At 52.2% G+C, this 20,485-nt stretch overlaps 1 protein-coding gene and 1 long non-coding RNA gene across 3 annotated transcripts; one reads left to right on the forward strand and one right to left on the reverse strand.

Annotated features, from left to right (window-relative positions):
* Positions 1 to 6,215: 6,215 nt before the first annotated feature.
* On the forward strand, positions 6,216 to 11,575 carry LOC138817953 (uncharacterized). Of its 2 annotated transcripts, XR_011368942.1 has the most exons (4): positions 6,216 to 6,279; positions 6,806 to 6,913; positions 11,033 to 11,307; positions 11,407 to 11,575. It is a non-coding gene; the product is annotated as an uncharacterized lncRNA (long non-coding RNA). The 2 variants fall into 2 exon arrangements; XR_011368941.1 differs by lacking the exon at positions 6,216 to 6,279 and having other exon boundaries at positions 6,286 to 6,913.
* Positions 11,576 to 17,622: 6,047 nt separating this feature from the next.
* Positions 17,623 to 19,159, reverse strand: Pou3f1 (POU class 3 homeobox 1). The gene has a single exon (XM_070008979.1). It carries the CDS (start codon positions 19,102 to 19,104, stop codon positions 17,752 to 17,754), a length of 1,353 nt encoding a protein of 450 aa, XP_069865080.1. The 5' UTR covers positions 19,105 to 19,159; the 3' UTR covers positions 17,623 to 17,751.
* Positions 19,160 to 20,485: the final 1,326 nt, after the last annotated feature.

Genomic DNA, 20,485 nt, shown 5'->3' on the forward strand with positions numbered 1-20,485 from the left:
AGGACTCCCACCAGCTCCTGGGTCTACCAGAATGTGTAGGGAAGGATGAGAACAGCTGTGAGACATGGAGCAGCAGAGCTGCTCCCAAGCCCATGACTGAGCGTGTGGCTTGGTGGGAGAGCACTTTGGGAACATGTGCAAGGCTCTGGGTTCAGTCCCCAGCATTGCCAATAACTAAATAGATAGATAAAAGTATACTGAAGTCCATTTCTGAGACTAAGGAAACTAGAAGAGGCTGCCCAGTTCATGTTTGTGCTTGTTTTTCTAAACTACCCTGGTCAGAGGAAAAATATCCTGTTTCTTAAGACTGCCTTAATAAGGAATCTCCCTGCTCCATGTTCCTGGTCTATCCTCATGACATCTGGGAGGCCTTGTCACAGCTGTGTCAGCTCTCCTAGTCCACTTTCCTCCATGGCTTTAGTAACAGAGCGATGACTATTTCCTATCACGTTGAGTCTGGAGCCCTCTATTTCTGTGATGTGGCAAGAGTCTGGTCCAGAACAGAGCTAAGGACCTGTCTACTTCTAGGCAGGGCACTGCTATGTTTGGGAGTAAGAGAATGGTGGGGAAGAAGCCCTTTCCTGTCCCCTATCTGTCACGATGGCCATGCTCAGATTGGAAGTGTTAATGAAACCAGTGCCTAGAGGCAGCTCCCTGTGTGTGTGTGTGGGGGGGCCCTGAACCTGCCTGACTCATTTACAGCTTTCTTCCAGTACCCCAAAGCCTCTGTAAGGTGACAAATGTGGGGGGTTGGTTTCAGGTTTCAGGTTTTCACTTACTGGGTGGAAAAAAAAAAAAGTAAAAGCCTTTCCATTCCAAAAAAACCCCCAGCTTGTACAGCAGAAACAACTTGTCCTGAAACTGTTAAAATCCCCCTCATCTTTTCATCTGCTCAGTCACTGGGACTAGAGTCTGGAGGGTTAAGAGGAAGGGTCTGGAGCCAGTCTGTACTAAGGAAATCCCCTTTGGAGGTGGCAACTCCTACCTTCCTGCAGGAAGGACCTTTTTGGGCCCCCTGTGGTCTCCAGTGCCCAGTGGGATGGGACAGTCAGCTCAGGGAGAACAGTAAGGAACTGCCAGTTCCCTAGCTAATTTGATCCCAGGGAGTCTGGGACAAGTGTCCCTCCCAGAACTCTTTAGGTAGAGTGGTAGGTAGGGAAATACAGGATCCATCTGGCACATGAAGGCTGGGGGTAGCACCCCCTCCTGTTACTGGCTGGTAGCATTATAAGCCACCCCCTGCCAGGGGCAGATGGTCTTCCCAGCAGATGGGGACTAGGCCAGCAGTGGCTGGATGGGCTATCTAGTGTCAGCCTGGCCCCTGGCTAATCAGACAACCAGAGGGGCAGTGACAAGGCTGAATGTGTATGGAAGACCAAGTCCTGGCCTTATTAGGCCATTCTGGGAGAGAGGTAAAGAGGAGACCCCAGAGGGGAACCAGTGATCTTGGGGACACATTTCAGTTTGCTGTGTAGGGGTGGCAGGTGCTTGGGGTCCTAACACTGCTTTCCTATCTAGGATCCTGGTGTCCTCCAGTTCTCCACAGAAGGGGATAGTCTCCAAGGTAGGAGCCTCTGTTGGGGGCTGCAGCCTGGCCTGCTAGATACAGACCCCTTTCAGGTCTCCAGAGCTGGGCCTGGGCAGCAGCTCCTCCCAGAGGACACGCCCGTTTATTATGCGCCCCTGCTCCCTCACCACTCCGCCAGGCAGCGGCCTTCATTAGCGGAGGAGCTGGGGTCTGTTTTGGCTGCCTCATCAGCATCAGTGAACTGCGTCCCTGCGAGATTTGATACAATTTAATTAACCTAATTAAAAGCTCTGATTGCAGAGATGATTGGGGTAGCGCCAGCAGCGACTGCATATTTATAATGAGCTGCAAGGTGTGGGACTGCAGCCAAACGCCACGCATCTTAATGAGCGGGAGCCGGGAGCCAGGGAGCGGGAGCGGGAACGTTTATTTTTGGCAACAATGCCCAGTTCCTCCCTGCCAGGGAGTCAGAGACCCAGGGAGCAGAGAGGGACCTGCCCGGTGTGCTCTTCCATACAAGGTGGAAGCAGAAACGTGTGCTTTCTGCACATTCATGAGCCTTTGAATCCCTATAGGAACACTGTATAAAGTAGGGGGCTGGGACCCCAGCAATTCATTTTTCCTGCCTCTGCTTTTGGAACCGTGAGCCTGCCCATCTGAGGCCATGGGGACCAGCAGAAACACCTCACTTCGAAGTTTCAGGATTACTGCCCTTCTCTCAAATTTACCCAAGTAGAGGCAGAGATTGAGAGGACTAAGGCCCAGAGGTTGAGTGGGAGTTCAAAAAGGGAGTCTCCAGTGTTCAAGAGTCTCAGGTGAGGATCCTGAGCCTGCGGAAAGCAGGAGAAACAGTGGAGAGGACCTCCCTGCTCATTCTAGAAGCTGAGGTCCCATCTGGGATCATCTCCCCTGGAGTCCTCTCCCACTACCTCTGTCTAGGGAGTCTTCATTTATCTGACTCAGCGCTTCCCTTTAAATCACATCTAATAATATCAAGAGTCAGAGCTGAGACAGAGATGCTGTGGCTGAAGGGGCACCAGTGGGAAGGGGCATGTCAAGGGATGGGGGGGTCTCAAGGGTGGCAAGAATGAGGGCTGGGCTCTGAGGTGGGGGAGAAATGAGGAGCAGCCTCCCAGGCCCCTGCCCCCCATTCCTGCTCTAGAGCTTGTGTAGGTCATGAGCTCAGCCAGGCTGGCCCAGCCCCCCCCAGTGTTTTGAGCACTGCCAGGACAAGATGAGATTTGTCCCCAGCCCACCTTGCAGAGTTGCAGCTGTTTAGCTCCCTTATCAATCTTCTCTGTGGGTTTAATCATCTCTCTGTCATCCTGCTGGGGCAGCCCTCCCCTTACTGGAGCCCCCAGAGGGGCTGGAGCTTCTCAGCCCTGCTCTCTCCAGGCCCCCTCCCCCAGGCACAGACGTCTTCCCTCTGCTGATTCCCTGGTTGGAGACAGAGGGTGGTCCAGAATGGCTCTGCCCCAAGTCTCAGTGGCTGGGACCAGGTGTGGAGATGTCCTTATTTCTGTAAGATATAAATGAGATTTAGGTCCCCATTTGACTCTGTTCCAGGCTCTGGAGAAAAGGGTTTAGAGGCTGTCCATGAGGGCCTTTAGTCCAGACAGAGACGATTGTACAGGTATGGCACAGGCTAGCCCCTTGGGTGTGTGTGCCAGCCAGTCCTAGCTTCCTTTCCTGGGTGGGTCCTGTGGGATTCAGGAGCCTGTGGGGAGGAGCCCTAAGCCCACAACTTTGTGAGCATCTTGGAAAAGGGTGCACAGGAGTCAATGGAGCCTGTGTTGTGGTCCAGGCTGGGAGCCAGGGTGCAAGGGGCTCCGGGGCCCCTCCCAGTTCTGACGTGCAAGATGACCTTCAGGGTACGATTTGGCCTTCTCTGCTTCACTCTTTCCCCCTTGGAGCAGCTGGGGAATGGGCAGGGAGAGGGTGGCATGATGGCATATGTGGCCCTCAAGGAACATGAGAGAAAGGGTCCTTCCTCCATTACTCCCATTCCCCAACCAGGCATTCTCAGCTCCTCTCCCCATATATCCAAAGAGGATGTGAAGTCCTGGAGAGAGATGCGATCCAGCTGAGCCTTGCTCAACGTGTCCTCTAGGTAAAGGCAGAGGGACCCACTAGGCGATGATCTAGCTTCTAGGCCTGGGCTGGAGTGGGGTTTGTTTGGTTCAGCACAAAGTTGGCTCTGGAAGACAATGGAGTGTTGAGGCTTTGGTCCTCATCTCACATGACCTGATTAGGGATGTGGGTGGACTGCACATGGCTAAACTGCCTGGGCTGACCTTTGGTCGCTGGCTAGGGAAGAGAGGAAGCCATGAAGTCTCCTGCCCACTCAGTACTCTGGGCACCCTGCCATTCAACCCTAGGAACTGCCCTCTGGCCACATGTACCCTGTCTTCCACATACCTTCTTTTAATCTTTCCCCTTTGCTCCATTATGTGTGAGTATTTGTATGTTTATTGTGTGTATTTGTGCACAGTTGTGCACAGCTTTATGAATGTAAGAATAGGCACACAGGATGAAAGACAGGAAGAGAAGAAATCCCCTTTATGGGTTTTCCCCAATCAGGAATAAAGATCTTGTTTCTTCCATTGTCGGGATGATACCTGGGATGAGAATGTGTGTCTCTGCACATGGTGCTCATGTGGTGGCCAGTGTTCCCTTCTCTTCTTTATTCTTTGACTTATATCATTCTTTTTTTTTTCTCTCCCCCCTCCCCCGCCAGTTGTGGGGCTTAAGCTCTAGGCCTGGGTGCTATCCCTGAGCTCTTTAGTGTCACTTCTGGCCTTTTCTGTTTATGGGATGCTGAGGAATCGAACCCCGGCCTCATGCATGTGAGGCAGACACTCTACTGCTGAGCCACCTTCCCAGCTGTATCATTCTTTAATAATTAGAGATGACATCTGCTGCCACCTTTTGCAGTTCAAGATGAAGCCATAACAATGACTTTCAAGGTGACAGACCTTTGGTCCCACTTTCAAAAGCAAAAAGGAGAAATCAAGCATGGTGATGCATGCTGTAATCCCAGCACTCTGGAGACAGAAGATCAAGAGTTTAAGGCCAATCTGGGTACCAGTGGCTCAGGCCTGTAATCCTTAGCTACTCAGGAGGCTGAGATCTGAGGATCACGGTTCAAAGCCAGCCTGGGTAGGAAAGTCCATGAGACTCTTATCTCTAATAAACCACTAGAAAACCAGAAGTGGCGCTGTGGCTCAAGCTGTAGAGCACTTGCCTTGAGCTGAAGAGCGCAGGGACAGCGTCCAAACTCAGAGTTCAAGCCTCATGACTGACAAAAACAAAACAAAAAATCTAGCCAGCATAGAAAATCCTTGACATTCTTATCTCCAGTTACCAGCAGAAAGCCGAAAGTGGAGTTGTAGCTCAAGTGGTAGGGCACCAGCCTTGAGCGAAAAAGCTAAAGAACAGGCCCTGAGTTTAAGTTCCAGCACTGGCACTAAAATGAAAAGGAAAAAAAAAAAAATACATAGACAATTCCCGGCCATCCTGGGCTACAAAGTGAAACCCTATCTCAAAAATAAGTTTTTTTTTTTTGTTTTTTAACAAAAGGAAACAGAAGGACTTGGAAGTTGTATAATTACTGTAATTACTGAAGTAACTAAAAATGACCATTGAGGATGTAAGGCACGTGTGTGTACATGCACGTATGTGCACATGAATTATACACAAAAACACAACTGTGATCCTTGAATGGGTTTGTCTGTGTGTCTTCCTTCTCCTTTTCAAATTGCTAAGTGGTTGTGGCAAAGAGGGAGATATCTTAAGAAAATCGTCCCTTGAAATCTCCAGGGGTCTGAGGTCTAGGGCCTCATAGATGAACCAGCCAACCCAGGTGAGCAGCCTATAACCCACCTTTGTGCAACCCAACCCATCTTTGTCACACATCATTATTATAAACATCCTGTGAAGGTTTTTGGATGAGTCTCCCCTAGTGAAAGTCCCACTGATTTTTTTCCCCACTAGGACCAACTGTGCACTAAGCACATGTGGAAGGAAGCTACCTTCTCAGACTTGGGTGGGATGGGGTGAAATGGCAGATGTTCACCCTGGAGGCTGGGTGAGAAGGAACAGCACATGCACTTCATAGTCACTGTCTGGACATCTGAGTACAACTTTAAGTGAGTTGGTTGAGGAATGTTTCTGGACCATCTCAATTCCTTTCCTTCTCTTCCCTTCATAGTCTTACAAATCCCTGTGGGCACTGTGGGAGACAGTATAGGAACAGGCCTTAGCAATGAGATAGAAGGGCCTGGACTGAGCTGAAGGCTTGGTAATGATTTTATGAGTTGGGTTGGGGATGAGACCCAATCAGGGGCTAAAGCTGAGGTTAGATCTGGGATTCAAAGTTGAGGCTGAGTTTCTAGAATGTGGACTAAAGTGGGATGGTAGAGGTTGGCAGGGCATCTCTTTTAGTCTTGACAGAATTCTGAGATGTCTATTTTTAGAGACTGAGGCAGATATTCTCCCCCAAGGAAGAGAGTGGTGTCTGTTCTCCCCTGGAGGGGCGGAACAGGTCCCCTCCCCCTGTTCTGAGTAGAGACATACATCATCAAGGGGCCGGGACTCCCTAGATGTATTGCCCTAATACGTCGCTATAGCAACCCCACTCTAATCCTGCATTATTCTAATGTGGTGCCCTCCCCACTGTGATGTATAGCTTGGGTCTCAGAGCTGCTGGGCCCCTTCTGTGACAGAGTCAGATCCAAGTACCCCAGGCCTGGGTGGGTTGGAGGCTGTTTTCCTTGGGTCCCATCTTGATTCTTATTTTTGAGGCGGGCTGAGGAGGGAGTCTGGCCCATCATCCTCGGCGCCTGCCTACTGAGGGAGGAGAAGTGGCAGGTCATGTGTCTTTGGCCCTGGCACACGAGTGCCTGACGCACCGACCCACGCCAGCCTGCCCAGCCTGGGGACCTGAGGCCTTGGGGTTGGGGGCCAGGGCAGGACAATGGTTGCATTCCGGTTGTTAGCCACAGGCCCCCATTGTTTCTGTGGACACTGCCTGCTTGAGGGTTGCAGTTCTGGCCCTCACCCCTTGCAGAGCGTAGGATGCTCCCTGGACCACTCCCCGGGGACCATAGAGGGGTGATTCATGGGGTGGCCAGGGCATAGCAGGCCCCAGCTATGTCCAGATTCTGGGGGATAAAAAGGGGAGGTGACTGAGGGCTGTTTGTATCAGGGGTGGGGGCTGAATAGCCAGAGGGCTCAACCACGTCATCTCCTATCCGTCCTTGTGTGTGGGCTGGTCAGAGAGGCCCCATTGTCAGAGGAGCAGGCCCACCCAGGCTGGAAGCAAGATCGTCAAAACTAAGAAGACCCATCCACTGACCTTCACATTATACTGATGGACTATTTGAAGTAAGGGAAACGGCAGGGATTTGCTTTAAGTCACTAAGTCACACATCCAGATAGTGACGGGCCAGGAACCAGGACTTTGCCCTGTAGTGACCTAGTGCTGAGGTGTGGCTTCTACCAACATTTTTCCCCCTCTCTATTTCTCTCTTTCTTCTTGTGGAGAATTTGAAATCAGAGCCTCACACTTGTTAGGCAGGCATTCTACACTGAGCCATGTCTCTAACCCTTTCTTGCACTGTAAAATGGGGTCTTGCTTCCTGTCTGGGCCCAGGCCTGGCAATGATCTGCCTATATTAGGCTTCCCATTGTAGTTTGGATGCCAGGTGCATGCCTTGATTTATTTTATTTTATTTTTGGTGCTAATCCTGTGGCTTGAACTCAGGGTCTGCGTGCTGTCCCTGAACTGGTGCTCTGTGACTTGAGCTACATCTCCATTTCCAGCTTTGTGGTAGTTAATTGGAGATAAAAGTCTCATGGGCTTTTCTTACCTGGGCTGACTTTGAACCTCAATCCTTAGATCTCAGCATCCTGAGTTGTTAGGATTATAAGCGTGAGCCACTGGCATCTGGCTTTCTCCTGTTTTCTTTAAAATCTTTCTGATTTAGAGAGGGATTTGACATTCCTGGAGGAAGAAACAAGAGCTAAGGCTACATACAGAGGTTACATGGATGATACCTTCTGTGGGGCTCTGAAGAAATGAGTGGGAACGAGAGGGTCCCAACACTCTGACATGCAGGATTCATAGCCACCAAACAATCTCCTCACTAGACTGTCATATACCTAATCTACACAACTGAGAGGCTGGGAAAGAAAGAGACTAATGAGTGTGTTGAGGACAGAGAAACTGGTCTATCTCTGTGTTCAACATAGGGCCTGATTTAGATGATTGGATGGTAGATGAATAGCTGGGTAGATGGTTGAAGGGTGGAGAGATGAATGGATGAGTTGATGGGTGGTGGGTGGGTAGATGGATGAATGGATGGGTGAATAGATTGATGAATGAAGCATGGATGGAGTAGGAGGGAGGGATGGATGAATATAGAAGGGAATGCCTATTTCATTTTTGTAAAAAGTGAAAATGATAGCTGGGCACCGGTAGCTGATGCCTATAGTCCTAGCTACTCATGAGGCTAAGACCTGAGGATCATGGTTTGAAGCCAGCCAAGTCAGGAAAGTCCATGAGACTCTTATCTCCAAGTAACTACTGGAAAAACAGAAGTGGAGCTGTGGCTCAAAGTGATTGAATGCTAGCCTTGAGCAAAAATGCTCAGGGACAAGTGCCTAGGCCCTGAGTTCAAGCCCCATAATCACCACCACCACCAACATTAAAATGAAAATGATAGTAAAGTTTATTAGGAAAAGCCTACGCTTCCAAAAGACTGAAAGTGAGTCATCTCTCTAGAAGGAGAATGACCAGCCTATTTCATATTTTGTGGTCCAGGGATGATGAATGGCCCTGTTTAGTATGAATTGTGAAATGAGGCCTGGATCAGTCCCTAAGGATGAGTATAGTTTCATGGTCAACCTCTGGGCAAGGCTGCAGGAGAACCAGGCATGGACATCTGACAGAAACTATAGTCAGACTTAGTCTGACTCTACAGGTGACTCTACAGGGTTTAGGGGCCTCAACCCTAAATGAAATCTTTGGTCTAATGTCAAAATATGGCAAGGGGCCAGTGGAGAAAGGTCCTGGCCAGGGCAGAAAAGGCATAAAGTTTCTGGGAGGGTGGTAAGTGGGGTCTAAGGTTCCAGAGCAGATCTACTTGCCTCCTTGAGATGAGGCCCTGGATCAGGAACCCTTAGGCAAATGCCCACAGATTCCTCATGGCCCAACTTAATGGTACCATTCTGTATGAGACGTTCCCTGCCCCTCTGGATGCTGTCTCTCCAGAAACTAGCACAGACTTTTAGTATGTAGATGGGGCTCACTATACATTGTTGGGGGCCTGGGGTTGCCATAAACAGGGAGAATGTATGGAACAGATTGAGAGGCTGCATCCATCACTGATTTGGGTCTCAGTTTACTCATCTGTGGACTGGGGGTGGACAATTTAAGCATTTCTTTCCAGAGTGGTTTTGAGAATAAAACAATTCTAGGAGAGGGAACAGTAGGCATTATTTCTCTGCAACTGTTTCAGCTTAGCAATATATAATATATATTATACAGATAAAATTATTTTTACAGCTAGCATTTAATGTGCACTCACAATGTGCCAGGCTCTCTTCTAAGTGTATATATACATATATATGTATATATATATATATTTTTTTTTCTTATCTAGTCCTCAAGGCAATCATATGAAGTAGCTGCTATTATTATCTTCATTTATAGGTGAGGAAACTGAGGTATGGAGAGATTAAGTAGACTGCCAAAAGACCTATAGGTAGTCAGTGGTGCAGCCAAGATGATTGCCTGGGTAGATGCCAGGACTGCTGCTGCTGACTTTTTCTCCTCCTCCCTCCTCTTCCTTCCTCTTTTTTCCTTTACCTCCTCCTCTTCCCTCTTCTTCCTCCTCCTCCCCCTCCTCTTCCCTTCTCCTCTTCCTCCTCTTCTTCCCTCCTCCCTCCTCCTCCTCCTCCCTCTTCCTCCTCCTCCTCCTCCCGCCTCCTCCTCCTCCTTCTTCCTGTTCCAATCATGGGGCTTGAACTCAGGACCTGGGCACTGTTTCTGAGCTTTTTTGCTCAAGGCTAATGCTCTACCTGTTTGAGCTACAGCCTCACTTATGGTTTTCTGGTGGTTAGTTGGCATCTCTTGGACTTTCCAACCTGAGCTGGCTTTGACTGTGATTCTCAGATCTCAGCTTCCTGAGTAGCAGGTGTGAGCCACCAGTGCTCAGCCAGGGCCACATTCTTAGTTACTCTATGCGACTGCTTGGTGCATGAAGGCTTGAAGTGGATCATTCAGATGGCTTCTTGATCCTATGTAAGGGTCCCCAACTTCCTTGAATCTCATGGGACTTACATAACTGGTTGGTGGAGAGTAAGTCAGATCTTAGTCAATTAGCTCTAACTCCTTTGGATGCCAACATCTCTCCTGGAGTTCTGAAACTTATTCTGCTTTAGTCACATAGCCAAGCGTTGAACACAGTTGTGTGCCCTGGTAAGGAGTATACAAAAGAACACGGACCCAAGAATCAGAGAAAAATGGACTTTACCCCAGATGGTAATGTTAATTAGTTTTGCTGTCTTGCTAGTCACTAAAACTCTGTGAGCACGTTTCCTCATTTATGAAATAGGAATATATAATGTGAGATAGTGAAAATAAAGCACAAAGTAAGAGATAGATAAGTACTATGTCAGGGTGCTTTAGACAGAGTAGGGACCAACGTAAATGTTCAGTAAATATATTCTTCCCTTGTTTCTGGACAATGTTCTATCCAGGCCTCTCAACAAACTAGCTTTCACTCATCTCTTATGCTAATTACTTTATGCATTATCCTGCTTAATTCTCAAAAATAGCTCAAATAATAATGGAACTGCCATTGTTACCATGTCAGGAAACTGAGGCACAGAAATGTAAGATGCTGCCCTGAAGTCGCACCACTGATTTTAAAAAAAGGCAGAGCCAGGTGCTGGTGGCTCACACTTGTCATCCTAGTTACCTAAGAGGCTGAGATCTGAGGATTGCTGTTTGAAACTAGCCCTGGCAGAAAAGTCTGTAAAACTCGTATCTTCAATAAACTACTCAGAAAAAGCCAGAAGTGGCTCTTGAGCACAAAGAGGCTCAGGGATAATGCCCAGGCCCTGAGGTTAAGCCCTGGAACAGCCTCCCCCCCCAAAAAAAAAAAGGTGGGTCCAGGATTAATCTATCTAGTCTTACAGCTCCTCTGCTTTGTCATTCTGCTGTTTCCTCCAAGTGTGGAATGCTTCCAGAGGGACTTTGATGACACTGGGAGACAGGTGACCCATAGAGACTGAAGGGGGCCTTATCACAGGCTACATCCAGGAGCTGCTTGAATCAGCTCTGCCAGCTTCTGCATGAAGGAAATACTCTCTCCTTCCCAGCCCAGCCCAGTCCAGCCCATGGAAAGCCCAAGGACACTGACAATACTGCACTTAAGGTCATTGGAGTAGCAGTAGTGCAGGGTCCAGGTCTGCCCTGACTCCTGTTTCTGTTCAAAGCTGAATAATCTGGAGCCTTTGAAGGATTTCTGAAAAGCCATCAGGAGTGAATCATTGACTTAGGGAGGCGATGAATCAACCGGGAGTTCATAAAACGGCAAATGAATCGGGTGTGAGAGCGACAGAGCCACTGCTATTCCCCACAACCCTCCGGGGACAGAGAGCCGAGAGAAAAGAAATAAAAATAACACGAGGCCGCACGCCTGCTATAAACCCGAGGCAACCCCTCCTTCCATGGGGGGAGACGGAATGGAACTGAGGACTGGGACCCACTGGTGGGTGAATTGGGACAGAAGAGGATCTGAGGGCATGCTGGGCTCCCTGGGTCTTAGCCGTGGGTGTAATTAACAAATGCCTTTTTCCCTTCTTTTCAGGAGCCCTCACAAGAAAGAACACTGATTTTGACGAACACCCAAAATAATGTGAGATCAGGCACCATGCATTATGCATGAGGTCTGATTTAACATGAACATTATTTCTTGTGTACGAGACCATATGCCTCCGTGCTGTCTCTGCAGCCTAATAATACCCAGACCCACCCTGGTCGGACTCAGCGGGAGATGTGTCCACTGGTGTGTGTGTGTGTGCAGGGGTGAGGCAGGGGATGGAGCAAAGTCTTCCTGGTGCTTAGGTCATCTAAGGAGAGCCCACTCAGATGCCCTGGAGGGAGGTGGGGGTGGGAACAGGAGGTGGGTTATGCCCTCCAGGAAACACCAGGGAGCTAGGCATGGGGGTAACCTAGTGAGAGTGTCACTATATGTACCTGCATGTGTGAATGCAGAGTTGTGTGTGTGTGTGTGTGTGTGTGTGTGTGTGTGTATGAGAGAGAAAAAAGAGGAGGAGGGAAGGAGGGAGAAAAGAGGGGCGGAGAGAAGGAAGAGAGAAAGAGACAGAAAGAGAGAGAGCATAAGCACAAGGGAGTGACATCAGAAGCCTGTGACTAGGTGAAGCTGGGTTCATTGCATGGTGGATGTGGGGGTTTGTGCAATGGCTGAGGTTTTACTGCACAAAAATGATGGCGGAAAGAATAGATCTAATTGCTGTGTGTGTTTGTATATATATACGCATATGTACGTGTGGGGGTGTGTGTTTAAAAAATAAGATCACACATACATACAAACACACAGACTAACTTTAATTATCTGAAAGGAGCAGGGAGAGATCCGGGAGGAGCAGGGACAGTGATGGGCAGGGCTGTGTTTAGAAAGCCGTTTGTGGGGCAAGGGCTTGGAAATCCTGGGAACAGAGGGCCTTGGTCAAATGTGACACAAGATGGTGATATGTGCTAAATCCAATATTACATGTGCCAGATACCTGGTGACTCCCAAGAATTCAGTATCAAAAATCAAAATGCTGATCCTTGGATGAGCAACACTGGTGTGGCTGAGGTCATGGGTGTGTGAGTATATGAGTGAACTGGTGAGGGTTGGGCTTTTAAGCTGAGAGGAATGATGGGGATGGGGATGAACAGGAAACAGAAGAACTAATAGTAGTGAGTAACAGTGGGTTTCTGAGCATGGTTGTGCAAATGAGCAGGTGGTAGATGGAAAGGGAAGGAGGCCTCTGTGTGTGTGTGTGTGTGTGTGTGTGTGTGTGTGTGTGTGTGTGTGTGTGTGTGTGTGTGTGTGAAGTAGGATTAGGAGCTAAAGTTGCCTCTCTCCTAGCTGGCATATCTCATAGAACAGCCACCTTAAAGCTGCTCTGGGGGGGGGGGAGGCAGGCTTATGAACTTCAAGGTGATGCTGGCACTGCTGCCACCATCCAGTTCTGGGACCAATAGAGGGCAGTCCTCCTCCATAGAGTCCTGAGAGGCAGCAAGGGGAGCCCTGAATGGCCCAGTGAACACGAACTCTTAGACCTTCAAATAAGACAGGCAGGGGCAAAATTGATGGCTCCAGTTTCTAAGCTGCAAGCTCTGGGTAGATATTCTTGGCTAAGCTTACTTGGAGCATTTAGGCCAGATGACCAGCCTTCTTTTTGGTCCACCCCCAGCCTAGGTAATTCTCTTTTCTGGAGCTAATGATGGGCTGGGGAAAGTTCGTGGGAGACAGGCAGCTTTGCCCTGAACCGGTCAAATACTGATTCTTCCCCATGTAGGCCAGAACCTGTCCAGTGGAGGCCGAGTTCCAAATGGCTCCAAGTAAGCTGTGGTAAGGGTTCAGTTGGAGCTGTGGAGAGTCAAGTCCAGGCCATGAGATGATTGCCTAGGGCCTATGCCATGCATAGGAGCCAGTGTAAGGGCAGGAGTTGAGGGAGAATTGCCAAGTCTTTGAGGCTTAGGGCTGGTGCCTTCTGGGTTTGCCTTCATTGACTACAAGGGACCATGACAACCACCTTCCTTTTTTTTTTTTTTCCCCCAGCATTGGCTAACCTTGCAAATATTCTAGCTCCCAGAATTTGCACTATAGCTTCGATTTTCTTTCCTATGTTCCTACTTCTGGGATTTACACAACCAGTGAATAGTATATACACCAGTTCAAGCAGATATTTCCATACAGGGTGAAGTTCTATTTAGATGAACCAGTGACTTGCATGGCCGTTGGAATTAGTTTTGTTCAAGTGCAAAGGAGATGGAGGGAGATAGGGTCCAAAAATTCCCAGTTAGCTAGGGAATGTTTAAGATGCCTGGGAAGTTAACATATGTCTCTCTGAAACAAGAGGATTTCTGTGGCTCTTGGGAGCAAGCAGGTAGATATACAAATGTCTGGGATGGAGAAACTGTGGACATGCCCACCATTCATTGTGCCTTTCTTAAACTCTATTCTCTCCAGACAGTCAGATTCCAGGGGAAAACATTTCTTCCCTCCCTCCTTCCCTCCTTTTCTCCATCCCTCCCTCCGTGTATGTGTGTGTGTGTGTGTGTTTCTTTGTAAAGTAAGAGGTATGAAGTTGCTATGTTGATCATCAGGTGCTGGAGTCTGGGAGAAACCCTAGGACTTTCTGCTATGGGGCTTAATCACAGGGTAGCTGGTCTGGGCTGGTGTCTCATTAAGTAAAATCCTTGTAAAGTGGGAGATTTTCTTCCATCCCCTTTCCCACTTCCATTTCTTTTTTTCTTTCTTTCCTTCTCTTTCTTTCTTCTCTTTCTTTCTTTCTTTCTTTCTTTCTTTCTTTCTTTCTTTCTTTCTTTCTTTCTTTCTTTCTTTCTTTCTTTTCTATGTCTCAGCTGCTGCTGGTTCTTGGGAGGTCACATTGTTTTGCTGTTTTTGAGTTGACTTGCTTAAATAAGAAACCCACCCTCTTGTACAGGATTAAGCAGACAATTAGGAAATCAATCAATCAATTGGTGTCAGCTGCAAGCAAGAGACCAGTGAAAGGCCCCCGTCTTTCTGAAGCCTCTTTTCCAACCTTAAAACCTGCTGAGATCTGGGGCAGAGGCTGGTGGGACCAGGCGCCTGTGATTCATTTATTTCTCTTTCAGCCCCTACCCCCACCTGGAGGCTGGAATAAATCTGAGCATGGAGAAATTATAAGGAAGTGAGGAGTGTGGGATGGCTTAAAAGTTTTATATGTTGTAGAATAGGAAATGAGAGGCCAAGGTAGGATGGCCAGTAGTGGCTGGCTTCCTGCTGTGTTTTTAGTAACAAGTTCCCCGCCTCCTTCTTAAGAAGCAGGAGGTGGTTCCCTGGCCCACCATATGGGGAACACAGGGATGGGGACATGGGTGTTCGTCCCAGGACTATTCATTCACTATGGTTGGACCAAAGAAGTACAGAAAATAAAAAGGAGCAGCAAGAACTTTTGAAAACCACAGCAGCCTTTGTACATGCTGAGATAATTTCCCCCTCCTCCTGCAATATTGGGGGGGGGCAGAGCCCAGAAAGTTGTCAGAAATGATCAGCCTAGTGACTGTCGTATAGGCCTGGAACGCCTCTTTGGACATCCCTGGTGCTATCAGCCAAGGGCTCTCACAGAACTGGACTTACGACAGTTCCCCTGGCAGGAATGGCTCCCAGGTCCCTTCACTATGGATCCATGGATATAACTTTCTCCTCAGACAAGCAATTGTGCCTTCAACTTTGGCTCCATGAAGGATCAAGGAAACCTCCTGTGATTTCTCCCGAGAAGGGAAAAGAATTGCATCTATAAGGAAAAAGGAGTTGTTTTAGGAAAATATACTATCTTGACTTTTGACGAAGGTTTTCTTGACTTTTTTTTTTAACCTGCACCATCTGTCCCAACCCTGACCCTCCGAGAGGATGTTGCTCTAAAGGTGTGGAGTCCTCGCTCCTTCAGTATATGCATTATTCCCTGTGGAGGTGAAGGTGGTCCACGGTGGTGGGGAAGGTCCTTGGGTGCCTATCTCTGGGGATGTCAAATCTTTCCCCACAGTACAGTTGCCTGTGTCCCCACTTTTCCCCAAGAGAGGTCAGGGCATGTGCTCTTCGAGGCTTTGCCCATGCAAACAAGGCAGAGCTCCCTCCCAAGCTGACTCAATTCAGCAGTACTGCCCAACAGACCTCAGTCTAAGCTGTCACACGCCCACTGGACCCTGGTGGGCTTGGGCACCACTTACTTCTGGGCAGAGAACCAGTTGAGATAGGAGAGTGGGACTGGATCAGGTTTCCAGTTGCCCCAGGAATTAGAATGGGGAACTTGGCCTGGACCCCAGGTGTGGGGTGCAAAGTGAAACCAAAGTTAGACGTTGTGGTATTGGGCAGGAGATGCATAGATTCTAGGCTGGTGATCCAAGCTCAGGTGAGCTACTTCCTAAGTGGAGAGTAGTAGTCAAGTTGTGTCTGAGGAACAGCTGACCCATGTTTTGGGTGGTGTCCTAGGCACTGGTACGGTGTCTGTAGTCCATGGGCGAGGGATATGAAGTGAGTTCACTTTCCCTACACTGACACACCTAAGGCAGACAGACCCAACTGTTGCCCAAGAAACAGGCGGTCCTGATACTAGCTTGGTTCCCTTTCGCTTTTTTAGGGAGGCCAGAAATTTAGGGGAGGTGAAGCTCCCGGGAAAACCAACCCAGCCCTAGCAGTAAAGAGAACAGGACACAGCCCTGGGGTACATGTTTATGTGAGTAATAAAATATTTACTATAACATAAATATAAAGGGAACTTCCCAGTCTACATTATTATTATTTGCAATAAAGATACAAAGAGAACGCACCAAAACATTGTTCCAAAAATAAAAAATAACAAAATTTAAATTCAAACCATAACAGAAGAAAGAAATGGAAAAAAAGGGGAAGCTCCAAAATACATCGAGAAAATAAATAAAGATGGGCCAGAAATCAGGAAATCATATTAAAATATCTTTTTCGGATTAGTCGGGTGTACAAAATCGTTTAGGATGGGGCGGGGGTGGGGGTGACAACCCAGGACACCAAAAATAAAAACCAAGCACAAAATGTTTCTTTCCCACCCCCCGCCAGTGTGTACATATCTCACATATTTACATGGTTCCCACCTCACCCCAAACTTGGGGAATTTCTCTCTGGGGCTCCCCCAGCACCCTGCAATTCCCCGGGGCTGGAAAGGGAGTAGAGGAAAGCTGGAGGGAATCAGGCAGAAGGTTTTTTTTTTTTTCTTTTTCTTGTTTTCTCCTTTCAGGGAACGGCTTATTTCTACAGCTGGTTAAAAAATATCTCCAAACTTTTCCAAGTTTCGTCCGTCCTGGCCAGGAGGGCAGGGCTCGGCGGGGAGCGGGGACCCCCCCCCCCCCGCCCCGCGCGGTGACTGAAGTCTGCTGCGGGGGGACCGGGAGCGGGGGTGGGGGGAGGCCCCCTCCTATCCGGTGTGTGTGGCCGCCGACACCCCTCTGGCGAGGCCAGGATCCGAGCCGAAGCTCGGATAAAACGAAACGAAAAATGAACACTCGAATTTTTTGTCAGTTTTTTTGTTTTTGTTTTGCTTTTTTTTGGGGTGTGTGTTGGGGGGGAGAAGGGTTGGGAAAGATAAGGAGGGGAAAAATAAATTAGGCTAGATTAAAGCTTTGGCTATTTCCTGCTTTTATACACAGACGCGGCTCTCGCGGCCTCCCCTCCGGGGCCCCGATAAATACAGTATACAGCGATTTAAATTAAGGGCGCGGGCGGAGTTAGAAGGACCCCAGGAGCAGAGGGGCCCCAGGAATAAATAAAAACTGTAAAAAAAAAAAAAGAACCCCAACAAAAAACGAAAACCCCAAGCCCGGAGAAAGGGGAAGGGGAGGATGGGGCGCATCCTTCTGGGAGAGAAGAGGCCCGGAGCGGATAACGTGACAGCCCCCCACCCCTGCCCCGCAGGCAGAGGGGAGAGGGGATGCGGATCTCTCTCCTCGCTTCGTCCTCTCCCCGGGGACATCCCTAAACCCCGCACCGCGTTACCTGTCGCTGTGGGGAGGCCGCTGCCGGGATCCGGCCCCGAACAGCCCGGGGTGGGGTGGGGTAGGGGTTGGGGTCGTCGAGGGGATGGGGGACAAGGCGCAGGCAGCGGGCAGGATGCCCAGGGTGGGTTGGCGCGTCCCCGATCTTCGCTGCTTTCTCTCTCGGGGCTCGGGCGACACAGCCCCGATGGACTGTCTCCGCCACTCGCCGGAGAGGGTCGTCCCAGCGTTTGGTTTTTGTTTGAAAGTTTCTGGGCTTTTTTTGTTTGTTTGTTTGTTTGTAAAATCCAAAGCAACCGAACAAAAAGAGTCCAGGCCGCGCGGGAGGTCTGCGCGCCCGCGTCTCGCCGCGCCTCGCCGCCGGCTGCGAGGGGTGTTGGGGGCGGGGGGAGCCCAGCCCGCGGGGTCACTGCACCGAGCCCGGCAGTGTGTGGTGGTGGTGGTGGTGCAGCGCGGCTGGAGGCGGGGGCGGGGGCGCCGAAGGCGGCGACGCGCCGCCCCCGCCCGGCCCCAGCTCCCCGGGCGCGTAAACGTCGTCCATGGGCGGGTGGCCCGCGCCGGCCGCGGGGGTCATGCGCTTCTCTTTCTGCCGCCGGTTGCAGAACCACACGCGCACCACCTCCTTCTCCAGCTGCAGGCTGTCAGCCAGGCCCGTGATCTCGTGCGCCGAGGGCTTGGGGCACTTGAGGAAATGGCTCTCCAGCGCGCCTTTCACCCCGACCTCGATGGACGTGCGCTTCTTGCGCTTGCGGCCCTGCGCCGCGATCTTGTCCAGGTTGGTGGGGCTGCCGCTGGACGAGTCGGTCTCCTCCAGCCACTTGTTGAGCAGCGGCTTGAGCTTGCACATGTTCTTGAAGCTCAGCTGCAGGGCTTCGAAGCGGCAGATGGTGGTCTGCGAGAACACGTTCCCGTACAGCGTGCCCAGCGCCAGCCCCACGTCGGCCTGCGTGAAGCCCAGCTTGATGCGCCGCTGCTTGAACTGCTTGGCGAACTGCTCCAGGTCGTCAGAGCTGGGCGCATCCTCGTCCGAGTGCTCGCCCACCGACGAGCCACCACCGCCCGCGCCCGGGTGCAGGTGTGCCGCCGCCGCGTGCAGGCCGCCCGCGTGTGCGTGTCCGTGTGCGTGTCCGTGGGCGCCCAGGTGCGGCGGCGGCGACGGCTCCAGCTGTGCCTCGTGGCCGTCCTCGTGCAGCGCGTGGTGCAGGCCCGGCCCCGCGCCACCACCGCCCGCCGCCAGCATCCCGGCCAGGCCGCCGCCGCCGCCCCCTGGGTAGGCCGCCTGTGCGTACAGCCCAAGCGGCTGCGGCTGGTGGCCCCCGCCGGCCCCAGGCGACGGCGACATGGCTGGGCCCAAGTGGTGCGCCGTGCCTCCCTGTGCCCATGCCGCACCCGCGTGGGCCGCCCCCTGGTGCACCAGGCGCGCGTGGAAACCTCCACCGCCGCCGCCGTCGTCAGCTCGGCCAGTGCCACCACCCGCCTTGCCGTGTTCCAGGTGAGGGCCACCGGCCCAGTCGCCGCCGCCGCCGCCTCCGGTGGGAAGCCACTGGGGGTGCGCTAGGCCCACGGGGTGGCCCGCGCCCGCGCCCAGCCACTCGTGGTGCATAAGCTTCTGCACTTCGCGGTACGCGGCCCCCGCGTGTAGCCGCTCAGCGGCCGCCGCCGCCGCCGCTGCCGCCGCGGCATCCGGATGCATGAGCGGCCCCGTGCCCCCAGCTCCGCCGCCGGGGCCCCGCGGCAGGTACTGCGCGGTGGTGGCCATGTCGCCCCGCGCCCTGCGCCGCGCCGCGCCGCGCCGCCGCCGCCGCTTCGCTCCGTCTGCGGGCCCCGCCGCCGCGCTCCGCCGGCTTAAAGCCCCGACCGGCTCGGCGCTCTGGAGCCCCACCCCGCCGGGCGCCCATTGGCTGCCCGCGGAGCCGCCTCCCGCCCCCCGGCCTCGGCCCCCGCCCCCCACGCCCGCCAGCCTCCGGGCCCGGCAGCCCGGAGCTCGCCATTGGGTCTCTCTACGGGGGTCCCGCGCGCCGGCCACGCTGATTGGCCGCTGGGGCTTCATTCACGCCCCCCCAGCCCTCCGCGTACACATTCACGCCCCGGGGGCGCGGTCGCCACGTGGGGAGTGGCGCGGGGGTGGCCCTGGGACCGCACCCCCTCTCGTCCTGGCTGCGTGGGCCCCGCTTTTCCCCAACGCTGGAGACTCAGAGCTCGGCCGGTCCCACATTCCACGCGGGCTGAATTCCCGCCTGCATCGCACCTGGGCGGCATGGATTACGGGCTCCGGGAGGCGCTCGGGCTCCGAGAAGCGACTCAGCCCCTGGCTCCTCTTCTCCGCAGTGCCGCTTCCTGCGGGCCGGGATTCCCGCGGGTCTGGGCTGCTGCGAGCTCGAGCTCCAGGCGGCTCGGGTTCCCGGCTCGGTTCCGGCGCGGCCATTCCTCTCTCCTGCCTCGCCTCCTGCAGCTTCCAGGTTGCCCTGAGCGCTCCTGCGCGGGCCACCTTGGCCCGTCTCGGTTTCCCGCTCTTCTGCGCGGACCTCTACAGCCTTGCCAGCGCCTCGGGTGCCGACGGCGTCGGATGGGCTCCCGCTTCGGGCCTCGCAGCGACACCCCCTTCTTCTTCCCGGCGCCGAGAGGCCAGGTGAGTACCGCGCGGGCAGCTCCGCTCCGGGACAGCCGGCGGCAGACGTTTTGCGCGGAGACCAGCGCTTCTGTAACCCTGCCTGGTTCCCGGACGACCTCGAGGTGGAGACTGTGGCTCTGGGGAAAACACCACTAGCTCGGAGGGTTGGGGGGAGGGGGTGATGGACACCGGACCCAGTCCTGCGCGGCTGTAGCCTTCTTGCCCCAGTTTGAATGGTTCATTGGTGGTGGTCATGCGGGGTCACGCCCCAGGAATCTTGCTATAAAAGGGGAGTGGCGTGGACTCAGGGAAAGAAAAGGGAAGCGGGCACTTCAGAGATCCCTCTTGCAGACTGGGAGCTGTCCAGCCTGGTGTGGAGCCCTGGGTTGGAGTTTACCTGGACTTGCGCAGAGCTTTTCAAAAGGGACCTGAGGTTGAGGAGTTCTTGTTGGAAAAGCTGGGGGCGGTGAAATTTCACCGCCTCCTCATTTCTGCAGCTCTTCTGTACCTTCTTGCCCTACCAGGCCCT

Source organism: Dipodomys merriami, unplaced genomic scaffold (assembly GCF_024711535.1).
Source record: "Dipodomys merriami isolate MVZ:Mamm:240054 unplaced genomic scaffold, mDipMer1.0.p SCAF_71, whole genome shotgun sequence".
Lineage (NCBI taxonomy): Eukaryota > Metazoa > Chordata > Mammalia > Rodentia > Heteromyidae > Dipodomys > Dipodomys merriami.